The sequence below is a fragment of the Epinephelus fuscoguttatus genome, linkage group LG22 (assembly GCF_011397635.1).
Source record: "Epinephelus fuscoguttatus linkage group LG22, E.fuscoguttatus.final_Chr_v1".
Lineage (NCBI taxonomy): Eukaryota > Metazoa > Chordata > Actinopteri > Perciformes > Serranidae > Epinephelus > Epinephelus fuscoguttatus.
Window position 1 is genome coordinate 37,153,058 of NC_064773.1, and position 12,608 is coordinate 37,165,665.

The following is a 12,608-nucleotide window of genomic DNA, read 5'->3' on the forward strand; positions in this document are numbered from 1 at the left end:
ATTTGGGTGGTAGTGCGCAGGCGCAGGGTACACCTTGCTAAAGTAGTTGTTCTCCAGTTTTTTTAATAATAAGACAAGGAGTCTTAACGTTGTTGTAATGGCTCAGTTGTTTATTAGCGTTCATATTCGTTGTATACGTACAGTCAGTGTAATGTTTACAGCCAACCTCACAGTCTATCTATTGTCATAAAGTCTTCCAAAACAGTAGAGGGCGCTTTATTATTGCTTATAGATGCTCTTGCCTTTCACCCGGATGTTGGTCTCACTACAAACACAAATGTCGTTGCGGGTATAGTCTTGTCGCCTCTGAAATGGAATTAAATATCAGCAAGATGAGTTCACAGGCTTTGCTGTCATGTGGGACCGGAGAAGGTTTGAATACTTTAATTAGCAGTTACTGTTGAAAGAAAAATGCTGAGAAATGCCCGTGCTTAGCTACGGTTTAGCTAACATTACTATGCAATAACAGTGCTGTTTCAGCGTTACTAATTCAATGATTAGGACGATGTGTGCTTCCAGAAACTTCTCTGTCTATATGGGGTTCTTCATAACAAGAGTGAGCTGTGAGGAAGTTGTAAAATGCACAATGCATTAATATTATGTCCAAAATAAGGAGTGTTTGAAAGGAGCAAAAGCAAAAACCAGTGCCTAATAAAGTAACAACAGAAGTAAGATAAATACAAGAGTTACTAATAACGAACTAAAATTGTGGAAAAAAGCAGACTGCACCTGATAATCAATGTTAGCATATAACAGTGAGAAGTAGTATTGCATATGGCTTTGAGAAAATTATATTGCACTACACTGACATGTGACCATGATGTTGAAACGTTGTATTGCACATGATGCTGAGAAAATATTGAACAAGATATTGAAAAGTAGTAATGTACGTCATATAGGGGTGGATGACATGGCCCTAAAATAATATTATAGCCTATTTCAGGGTATTTTTGCAATAACGATATTCTTGACATTGTGACAAATTAGTTTTAAAAAAAAGTATTATTAATATTAACAAAAAAACAGAATTGCAACAAAATAAGTGATATAAGTTTACATGTCAACATAACAGTTTGTCTTCAAATATTCAGTAAAAACTAAACAAAAATGATCTCTAATTTCTTTAGTTTGTAAATAACAACAGTAACTCAGAGTGAGATTCAGATTTTGTATACAATATTAATAATTTGACAAAATGTAATCTACCACAAATTACACATTTAAACAGTTCCCAAATACAAAAAATGTACCCTTGGATCTATACACTTAAATCAACAGGCGAGTTCCATCCCTAGCAAAATCCTAACTGGTTGAGTTATTTTTTCCCCACCCGAACCTTTATGCTCTGCTATTTCTCCTCTAATCATCACGCTGTATCTTGTGACAGGCTGTTAAGCCTGATTTATGGTCCTGCGTTAAATCAATGACGTACCTACGTTGTAGGGTACGTGGCTACGCAGGAGGCTCGCTGTAGCCCCTGGCATAGCCTGACGTGCACCTCCCAAAGAATGTAAATACACGTCAAGGTGACGCAGACCGAGAGGGTTGTGATTGGTTTGCTTGGTAGCAACGCATTTCCGGTTCCGTATTTCCAGATTGTGCCATCCCTGCCATCTTTAAACATCTTCTGTTGCGATGTAGATGTTGCAGTATTAACATACTTTCTTCGACATCCAACAACTCCAACTCCAACAAGATTCTCTGTCGGTCGCCATTGTTCACTGTGACCGGAAAAGCCAGAAGCTAAACAAAGAATCAACTACAGACGATGATAACCATTCAGGAAAGAAACGCAGCCCCATACCGCTCTGGCGGTGAATTGCACCGTGACGAAATGGAGTGACGAAGAAGTTCGAAGGGTTCACAACGGCGTCACGGCAACGACGTAGATACGTCGTAGGTACGCCTCAGGACCATAAATCAGGCTTTATGTGTTACACGCGTAGGTGCAGAATAAACGACGCAAGTCAGGCTGTGTCTCAATTCCATGTATTCGCCAGCTGTGCAAACTGAAGCATACCGTTACATGAGGCGGATATATCAGGTAAAATCCACACTGTAACATTATGTAATCGTACCTATCGCACAATCGCATGTATGTAGTTTTTTTGTCGAGCCGCAAGCGTCACACAGATTTGCATTACCAAAGGTTTAGTCACTTGACGACACCGACTCCCGTGTGCGCACGACGAGAGAGGAGAGGGAGAGACGCTGTGCTGCTGCCAGCGGAAAAGGTGAATGGGTTTCCTCTGCAGGGAGGGTAACTTGGAGTAATGCTGCGTTCGTTTTGTACTCGGAGGTCGGAAATTCCCAGTTCCCAGTCGGAAGTTTAAACTCGAATGCACCCTGAGATTACTCGGAAACTCCTTGTAACTATCATATATGATTCTAGATTGTTATTGTTATTCTGTTTGTTTTTACTATGTATATAATTGTGTTCTGTGTGAGGACCCCAGGAAGAATAGCCATTACTCCCACAATGGAGTGATGGCTAATGGGGATCCTAATAAATAAACAAATAAACAAACAAATAAACTCGGAGCAACCGCATCAACCCCGACTTACAAATTCATGATGGCTGCCGGTCACATACATAGTGAGTAAACACTCTGCTAAAGTACTGTTTATAGCAATTCTGTCTTATTTGTTTTACATTAGGTCAGCCATACCCATAGTACTGTTAAATTTTTATCCGTGGTCATGTTGCTGTGCTGTCAGTATGTGCAAAATGCCACATAGAGCGTTGTTATCAACTGATACTGCTAACAATGGCTACAGCTAGCCCAGTGGTAGAACAGTGACGTCCATGTTTTTTTCCAACTTATCCACCGTTGTCAACTAGAATGCAAAAACTGTTGTCAACTCGGAGTTGACGTCATTCCCACTTCCGACCTCTGAGTACAAAACGAACGCACCATAATTCGCTAAAATGTCATATCTCGCTCTAATATCATATAAAGTAATAGTGCACCTAATGTGGGTGAATATTGCTGTCAGTGTTCCTTGTTTCAGCTCCTCTCCCTACCTGCATCAACAAGCATTGTCTTTCATGTCTTCATCTGCTGGTGTGCTATCATGAACAGAGCATGCATGCATAGTATGATGTTAATTCCACTACAGAAGAGACTTGATGATCCCTAAAATTAGGTAGGGAAACGATCGGTATTGGTCATTGGCCAAAGGAGTTGTTACATATCGGCATATCGGATATCAGCAAAAAATTCTAAAATGGTGCATTCCTAAGATGTCAGATTTGGGTATATCATGAAGATATTAATAAGGATGTTTTCTGATATCAACAGAGGTATATCTGAAATGATCATATTGATTTTCTACTGCTATGTACAACCCCGATTTCAAGACAATTTGGTAGTGATGCACCAAATATTCGGTAACCGAATATATTCGGCCGAATATTACACACACACATTCGGTATTCGGTGGATTAAGTTAAAAGCAAGGCCGAATAATAGCGGCGTGTTTTGATAACGCAATCAAACAGCGTGCCGTGACGGGCGGAATAAAATGTCGGCAGTGTGGCGATCCGCCCGTCATGGCACTCGCATTTGTGACTAAAAATAGTTTTGAGCGAGCAAAATAGGCTTAAATCATTCAGCACGCTGTGTGAGCAGCCTACAGATTTCAACCACCAGCAGAAACAAAAGGCGAATCCCATCGGTTGTGGGTTGTCTTTAATGTTATTAAATCTTATATTATCTTTGTAATATGATTATCTTATATAATGTTATTACTATCCTAAAACATTCTCCAGGTCCTCTGAAACTCTGTAGGACTTATTTCCACCCTGCCCAGCAGCAGTACTGTGGCGAACGGTCCCTAACTGCGGGGAGAACGGAGCAGGCTTCCCCGGAGGTCCGCCGCTTTTCCCGGTCCGTCTTCTCCACACTTTGGGCTCTAGTTTCGCAGACCGGGCGAGGCGGGGGCGCAGCGCACCTGCGCTTCGCCAACTGGGTGTGGCCAGGCGGATTTTGCAAGTTTGGCACACCGTGCGCGCTGGCGCAGCTACTCGTCTGTCCCACGTCCGTCCCTCCTACCTGCGCAAGTCGGAAAGAGGGAAGAGAGAAGGTGTGGAGTGGGTTTTACACACATCACACCAATCAAATGAGCCCCTCTCCACCTCCACGGCCTGATGATGCAAAGGTAGCCTGGGAGGAGGTCACCACAATTGTAAATCAATGTTGCGTTACTCTCGTGCGCGCGCACTCTCTTTCTCTCTCGCAGTCTCAGTCTGTTTCTTTTCTTTAGACTTTTCTAAGATGAGAGATGCTGAATATATACTCCCTATCTGATGCTGTGGCTGTTTGTGGTTGGCTGAGAGGGATGTGAACTCACTAGTTTGCAGCTGTTTAATCAAATCAGGCTGGGTTTCCATTACGCGTGCCAAACGTGCCAAACGTGCCAGTCCCCTTTGATCTGACATCAGATGTGATGGGACAGTCGCTATAGAGATACATTTATGTGCTGATTGCAGATAGTTGCATTGAATAGTGGTTTTGTGGCTATTTATTGCATCGTTAATGTGCCTGATATTCTGGAAACCTGCCTGTGAGGTTTTGGTAACGTGTGCGCACTGTCCGCCGGTCAGCCAAACTTTGGCTTACACCGGCTGCGCTCCCCCTGTGCTGACAGTAGACCTGGTTTCAGATGGCGAGCTTTTAGCGCACCTTCGGCGAAGCCTTTTGGCACGAAACTGTCACTGCGCCAAGCTGGATCTGTCGACACCTCCCCCTGCTGCGCCACCACACCCATCTCAGCGCACCTCGGTCTGCCAAACTACCAAACTGAGCACACCTCGGGTTGCGCTGCTTGAAACTAGCTCTGCGCGGGGTTCGCCACCCTACGCCACCCTGCGCTGCGCCGGGAAACTAGAGCCCTTTGACTTATTTCCGCCCAGCAGACAGTGGGACTTAGATTCATTGTGCTGACAGTGGCTTGGAAAACCGCCCATAACCGTGTCACACAGGGAAGAGGGAAGAGGGAAGGCGACTGGAGTTCCTCCAACATTTGCGGTTAGATTATCATATTGCTTTATTGACAAAAATAGAGGCTGCTTCGGCTGATTTTTTTATGCGCACATGTGCACCTAAATATTTTTTACAGTTCGCACACACGTATTTTTAGTGGAGTGAAACACTCACACTGTCGAGCGCTGGATCTGACAGCCTGAGCACATCGGCACAAAATGCTGCGGCGTTAGAGATATTATTTATATCATGAGAAGTCAATACTTTCGGCAGCCTAAATCTTTTATTTAGAAACTATGGCGGGTCAAATTAAACTATGGCGGGCTGCCATAGTTTTGTTAATTAATGGGAAACACTGTAGAGACAAGATATTTAATGTTCAAATGATAGGCCTAAACTTTATAGTTTTTTTTGTTTGTTTGTTGTTGTTTTTTTGAATATTCACTTATTCTGAATTCAGTGCCTGCAACATGATCCAAAAAATGCTGAGACAGGAGCAACAAAAGAATGGGAAAGTTGTGGAATCAAAAAACACCTGTTGGGAACATTCCACAGGCCAACTGGTAACAGATTAAAGTATCGTGACTGGGTATGAAAGAAGCATCCTCGAAAGGCTCAGATGTTCACAAGCAAGGACAATCACTTCGTGAAAAACTGCATGGGCAGTCTAACAGTTTAACTTTAAGAACAATGTTTGTATGAACAATGTCAATCTCTGCATGAAGGGGCAAGGCTGAAAACCGACATTGAATACCCATGACCTTTGACCCGTCAGGCGGCACTGCATTAAAAACCATGATTGTATAAAGGATATTACCACATGGGCTCTGGAACACGTTGGATAATCATTGTCAGTAAACACAGTTCATCGCTGTATCTCCAAATGCAAGTTCAGACTCTACCAAAAAAGTGAAAGCCACATATCAACAACACCCAGAAACACGACCGACTTCTATGGGCCCTAGCTCGTCTGAGATCAACTAACACAGAGCTGTAGTCTGACCAGTCCATCATGGACGTTGTGTCTTCCGAGCTAAAGAGGAAAAAGACCATCTAGACTGTTACCAGCTCAAAGTTCAAAGCCAGCATCTGTGATGGTATGGGTGTGTGTTAGTGCCCATGGCATCATGGATAACTTGCACATCTGTGCAGGCACCACAAATGCTGAAAGGTACATACAGGTTTTGGTGCAACATATGCTGCCATCCAGTCTTTTTCAGGGATGTCCCTGCTTATTTCAGCAAGATAATGAGACACATTCTGCATGTGTTCCAACAGTGTGGCTTCATAGTAAAAGAGTGCAAGAACTATACTGGTCTGCCTGCAGTCCAGACCTGTCTCCCATTGAACATGTGTAGATCATGAAGCACAAAATATGACAACAGAGATGCCGGACTGTTGAGGCACTGAAGCAAGAATGAGAAAGAATTTTACTTTCAAAACCTCAACAATTGGTGTCCTCAGTTCCTAAACATTTTCTGAGTGTTGTTAAAAGAAAAGGTGATGCAACACAGAGGTAAACATTCTCCTGTCCCAACATTTTTTGAAGCGGGTTCGTCACTTCAAACAGAGATTTTCATGATGGCTTACCTGCTGTACTAATAATTGATTAGTACAGCAAAAAATGAATAGACTGATAGTATGATCAAATCAGAACATCATAAATTATGTTATATCTGAAATTCAATTAACAATATCAGCTTTGATTAGACAGGGCACAGCTGTAGGGTTCACACAGTGTAGCATTCAAAGGAAAATGTCACTTTTTATAGTGTACAGTAGTATGTTTGGAATTCTTACACTAATCAACATTAGTGCTGTTTGGAAAAACATCTACTTAGTTGGAAAACCTTTTTGCTAATGAGGATCATTCAGTGTTTTGCTGCCTTTCTCAACATTTTTGCATAAAATTTCATATCTTGATTTAATCCTTTTCACTGTAGGGGAACAGGTACTATTTTATGTCATGGTGAGCCTGTTTGTTGTGCTGCTAGGTCTCAATGAGAAGCTTCTCCTCAAGCCAAAGGCTGGCAGATCCCTGCAGACAGAGAGAGTCCCGAGAAGCAGTGGTGAGATCAAATTACTTCCTTCCCTGCATGCTGTTTTGCAATGACTTACTTTAGTTATTACTGTGACATTTGCAGAGAAAGAAACTAATGTCTTTTGAGTCCGAGGTGTGATGATGTGTGGTGTTTTGTTGTGCATCAGTGTTGGAGCGGCTGCAGAGCTTTCTGCCTCAGATGGCCATGGCCAACGAGAAGCTTCAGCAGCAGATGGATGAAGCTCCTGCTGGACATTTTGACATAGAGAGCGTTGGAGAAGCAGAGCGGGTCATAGAGATGGTGAGTGTCAGTCTGCCTCCCTCTGGTGAACTGGAAAACTCCACATATACACTCCTCTTAGTCGTTTAAAGGTCCACTGTGTCAGATTTAGGGGGATTTAATGATGCTGCCAAGCAGTCAAACGTCATCACAAATAAGAAAAAACAGTCGGTATGGGCAGAGATAACGGGGCACATCAGTGTGTGTTCAGACTCTGGCTGCCTTCGTACAGAGGCTGACATTAGGAAGAAGTGGAAAGATCTCCTCAGCAAGGCAAAAAAAAGACGTCTCCTCCAAAAAAATTACCCAACTGGCGGGGGTCCTCCCCCGAAAACTTCAATTTACAGTGACATCATTGTTGACGTATTTGGGGAGGATTCCCCTGCCCCGCAATCAGCAACTGTAAGGCTGGTGGTAGTGCTGCATTGCAGCCTGACACAAACTGTAAATCCAGTGACAGCTCTTCAGTAAGTTCAAACAGATCTCTCCTACCGAATCAAAACCTCTCAATCAGCTCCTCGTCATTATATACGTCCAATGGATTGCTTCTGTCCCCAATTACTCTCTCCTGTCTAAATGCCCACTCGTTGTACAGACGGTGGATGAGACTTGCCATAATGACCTTGCACTTGCTGTTGACTAGGCGTAAGATTTACGGCCGGTCTTAGTGAGAAGAAGGCTTAAGCCTAGATAGTGCAACCGGCGTAACTGTTAGGTCGGATTTAGAACACCAAGTTACGGCCGACTTAGCTTAAGACTAGGCATAAGCCCTGTTGGTGCAACTGGCCCCAGGGATGGAAACCACCCATTAACTGGCCTGTGAGAAAAAGATGTGGGAAACAGTCATCACAGACCTCAGCTTGCAGTTGGAGCAACTAGGCGGAACTGCAGTGAAGAAACGAGTCTGGGAGAACTCATCTACAGCTATGGAGCTGAATGCTTCGGAGTTGCAGATAAGAGGAAGGGAACACCATCCATCCCTACCAAACTCAGGAGGCAGCAGGAAATAGAATGGCTGGTCAAGGAGAGAAGGCAGGTGAAGAAACAGTGGAGGAAAGCCCCGGAGGAGTCTACAAGTACGCACCAGTACGCAATTAAGAAATTCCACAAATCCATTCAGCAGCTCCACCATCCACATTCAGATATACATAGCTGATTATTATTATTTTTTTTAGATTTTTTTTGGGGGGGGGGGCATTTTTGCCTTTATAGATAGGACAGATAAGTGTTAAGGGGGGAGAGAGAGAGACGAAATGACATGCAGCAAAGGGCCATAGGCTGGAGTCGAACCCGGGCCGCTGCGGCAACAGCCTTGTACATGGGCGCCTGCTCTATCCACTAAGCCACTGACGCCCCACATAGCTGATTATTTACTGCTGAATTGCAGCTCACACCTTGCACCAATGGCTGAAGCTGCTCCAGTGTGAGTGTTTTTGCTGGCTAGACAAACCATCCTGGTGCAGACTATTTACTGGAGTTTACCAGCCTGTCGTTCGTGCTTCATTTGAAGATAATTACAAGCATGGCTGTTCTTGGCTTTCAATGTCTGATAGTCCACCACTAACATTTTCATCACATCACATCTCGTCAACAAAAATGATACGTAGATTTTGTCCCAGTTTATATTGTCAAGATCTATTTTAAGCTTGTCATTCTCTCATTTTCATCATAGTTAAAAGGTTGTTGGCAAAACATTTTTCATAGTTATCATCAACGAAATGAACACTAATATTTTATAGGCTAATACGTATTTTTAATATTAAAACATTTATTACAAGCTAAGGGCTGATGTGTTCCTGCACACCACTTCTCCCTCCCTCATGCACAACAGATTCGGCAGGACAGGTTGCTCCCCTCGGAGCATCTAGTGGCGGTCCTCGAGATTGGTCGTGCAGATGATCATTAGCATTCTTCGCTGCATGTTAGGCACATCTCTCCCACTGCTGGGGAGGCAGAATCATAAACTGCTAACCAAGTTGCCTTGCAGTCCTCTCTCTCTCTGTCTCATTTTCCGTCCCTCTCTGGCGCACTCTCTCTCTTACTCCGTTGTTTCCTCATGTTCCAACTCTCAGTTGCAGTTCCCTCCTTTTCTCTCTTTCCCTCTTGATTCAGTCCATTAAAACTAGGGATGTACCGAAATGAAAATTTGTGGCCGAAGCCGAATAATATTAAACGCTTGGCTGAATACCGAGTACCGAATACCGAATATCGTTGTTTAGTTTTTCATTAGTTTTTGCAGATGAACCCCCTCCAGATTAGTGTTGTCACGGTACCAAAATTGGATCCCACTGTACGATAACAATGAAAATATCATGGTTCTGAGTAGTATCACGATACCACAGCGAAAATGAGGCAGATGTGCCTTTTGTCATTTGTAAAGAGATAAATCACTTTTCTATAATACATCAATGATATTTCAGTGGAATAAATTACTTATTGACTTATTCATACTTCAAAAACAGCATCAATCAGTGATGAACATAGGGGGGATCAAAATAAAATAAATAAATAAAATAAGAATCAACCAGCCACCCTCCTCCCCTGACAAGTCCCTTCATAAGTAAAGAACAGTCCCGAAAGTGTGGTGAGGTTTGTGGGCCGTGAACGGCTCGTCTCTCCTCTGACACGTCACATACCTGTGTTCAGCTGGCTTGGCTGTTCAGGTACTTCTGGGCAGTCATGACGCCAAGAAGAGGATATTATTGGAGCCGACTTCTCCTCGCCAGTAAGCCGATGGCCGCCATATTTGACAGGAATACATTACTGTCTGTGTCTGTGACCCCCGTTCAACCCACAACCGATGGGATTCGCCTTTCGTTTCTGCTGGTGGTTGCAATCTGTAGGCTGCTCACACAGCGTGCTGAATGATTTAAGCCTATTTTGCTTGCTCAAAACTATTTTTAGTCGCAAATGCAAGCATGGTGACGGGCGGATCGCCACACTGCCGACATTTTAGTCCGCTCGTCACGGCAAGCTGTTTGATTGCGTTATCAAAACCGTGCTGCTATTATTCGGCCTTGCTTTTAAGTTATTCCACCAAATACCGATTGTGTGTTTTTTTGCAATATTCGGCCGAATATATTCGGTTACCGAATATTCGGTGCATCCCTAATTAAAACACCTGCCGTTTATGCACAAGAACTGCCAGTTTCAGTAAAAAAAAAAAAAAAAAAAAACAGCAGTGAATTGGCAACAGCCCAACCCAATTTAAGCCCGTATGAACAACCTGATTGGGTCAGGATGGGCCCGATCACCCTTGGGCAGAAAATCACAGCTCTAATTAGCCTGTCACAAATGGGCGGCTCGCCCACTTCACCTCATTGTGTGCTCACCTTTTTCTCGGATAACTTGATGTGTGCTCATCTTATCTCTGATCCAGACGTTCAGAAGGTTTGTACTGGAAGCTGAGTTATCTGGAGATCTCTTCCTCATTCTATCTTGTCATGGGACAACACTATAGAAATGACACTTTGATATAACTTAAAGTAGTCAGTGTACAGCTTGTATAGTAGTATAGATCTACCTTCCTCTGAAAAATACTCAAAACACAGCCATCAACATCTAAACAGCTGGCAACATAAGTGAGTACACCCTACAGCGAACATGTCCAAATTGTGCCTAAAGTGTCAATATTTTATGTGCCAACCATTATTATCTAGCACTGCCTTAACCCTTTTGGGCATGAAATTCACTAGAGCTCACAGGTTGCTTCAGGAATCCTCTCCCACTCCTCCATGATGACATCATGGAGCAGATGGATGTGAAGACACCTTGCGCTCCTCCACCTTCAGCTTGAGGATGGCCCACAGGTGCACAGGTGAGTTTAGGGCTGGATACATACTTGGCCAGTCTATCACCTTTACCCTCAGCAGGGCAGTTGTCATCTACTAGGTGTGTTTTGGGTCACTGTCATGTTGGAAAACTGCATTGCGGCTCAGTTTCTGAAGAGAGGCGATCATGCTCTGCTTGGAATTCATGTTTCCCTAAATGAACCGAGCTCCCCAGAGCCGGCAGCACTCATGCAGCCCCAAACCATGATGCTGCCACCATTATACTTGACTGTAGGCAAGGGACAGTTGTCTTGGTGCTCTTTCAGCATGTGTGGCACCTTGGTGAAGAGCACCAAGACAACTGTCCCTTGCTTACAGTGGAGCGCAAGGTGTCTTCACATCCATCTGCTCCATGATGTCATCATGGAGGAGTGGGAGAGGATTCCTGAAGCAACCTGTGAGCTCTAGTGAATTTCATGCCCAAAAGGGTTAAGGCAGTGCTAGATAATAATGGTTGGCACATAAAATATTGACACTTTAGGCACAATTTGGACATGTTCGCTGTGGGGTGTACTCACTTATGTTGCCAGCTGTTTAGATGTTGATGGCTGTGTTTTGAGTATTTTTCAGAGGAAGGTAGATCTATACTACTATACAAGCTGTACACTGACTACTTTAAGTTACTGTATATCAAAGTGTCATTTCTATAGTGTTGTCCCATGACAAGATATAATAAAATATTTACAAAAATGGGAGGGGTGTACTCACTTATGTGAGATACTGTAGTTATTTTATTCCATTTTTGCCAATAATCCCTCCAAATCCTACACACCGGAGCTTTAACATTATTTGTAGTAAGATTTAATTGAGTCATTTAAGTTCTTCCTCTTACCCTCAGGATGTAGCTTTGGTGGAGCTCAGCGTGTCAGGCAGCGACTCTGAAGATATGGAGGAGACTTCAGACTCTCAGACTGAGGAAGAATCAGACTCAGGTGCAGAGAACGAGATCACAGAGCAGAACCTCCGATTGCCTGGAGAAAAAGGCAAGAAGAAAAAAGCCAACATCCAGGTTCTCCATCAACAGGAAGATTAAAAAACATGGCTGCACAGACTTCTGGCTGCGTACTGAGTTTCTTTGCTCTCCGACGTGATCTGGGTTAAACTGACTGATGTCAAAACCTCTGCCTCAGGTGTGGAGAGACTTGAACCAACTACACAGAAACTGACACAGAGACAGAGAACAGGAAGCTCCTATGTGGAGATGCAGATCTCCCTCATTCCTGTGGGAACAACAGTAAATATCATAGTGTACATTTAAAGGTCATAGCTGCAAAAGTGCCTTTGGAGCCACAACAGATACTGTGATTAGCTCATCCAGTCTGGTTGTTTTTGGCCTTGAGCTTGCACACACACTTAGCTAAAGCTACAAACAATTTGGGAAGTACACTTAAGATCTTCAAATAGAAGATGGGTAACCAGAAAAAAGTGTGAATCTGTACAGGCAATGAAAATAAAGCTTCTGTACACATACA

General features: G+C 43.4%; 1 protein-coding gene across 1 annotated transcript; it reads left to right on the forward strand.

The window, feature by feature from the left end:
* Positions 1-229: 229 nt before the first annotated feature.
* On the forward strand, positions 230-12,608 carry nopchap1 (NOP protein chaperone 1). Its single transcript, XM_049567143.1, has 4 exons — positions 230-372; positions 6,980-7,054; positions 7,194-7,327; positions 11,975-12,608. The coding sequence occupies exons 1-4, from the start codon at positions 312-314 to the stop codon at positions 12,167-12,169; spliced, it is 465 nt and encodes a 154-aa protein (XP_049423100.1). The 5' UTR covers positions 230-311; the 3' UTR covers positions 12,170-12,608.

Excerpts from the sequence above, each read along its gene's own strand:
- nopchap1 (XM_049567143.1), top strand. The coding sequence starts at position 312 with ATGGAATTAAATATCAGCAAGATGAGTTCACAGGCTTTGCTGTCATGT. Across the intron at positions 7,055-7,193 it reads GAGAGTCCCGAGAAGCAGTG|TGTTGGAGCGGCTGCAGAGC; the intron begins GTGAGATCAAAT and ends GTTGTGCATCAG. Across the intron at positions 7,328-11,974 it reads CAGAGCGGGTCATAGAGATG|GATGTAGCTTTGGTGGAGCT; the intron begins GTGAGTGTCAGT and ends TCTTACCCTCAG.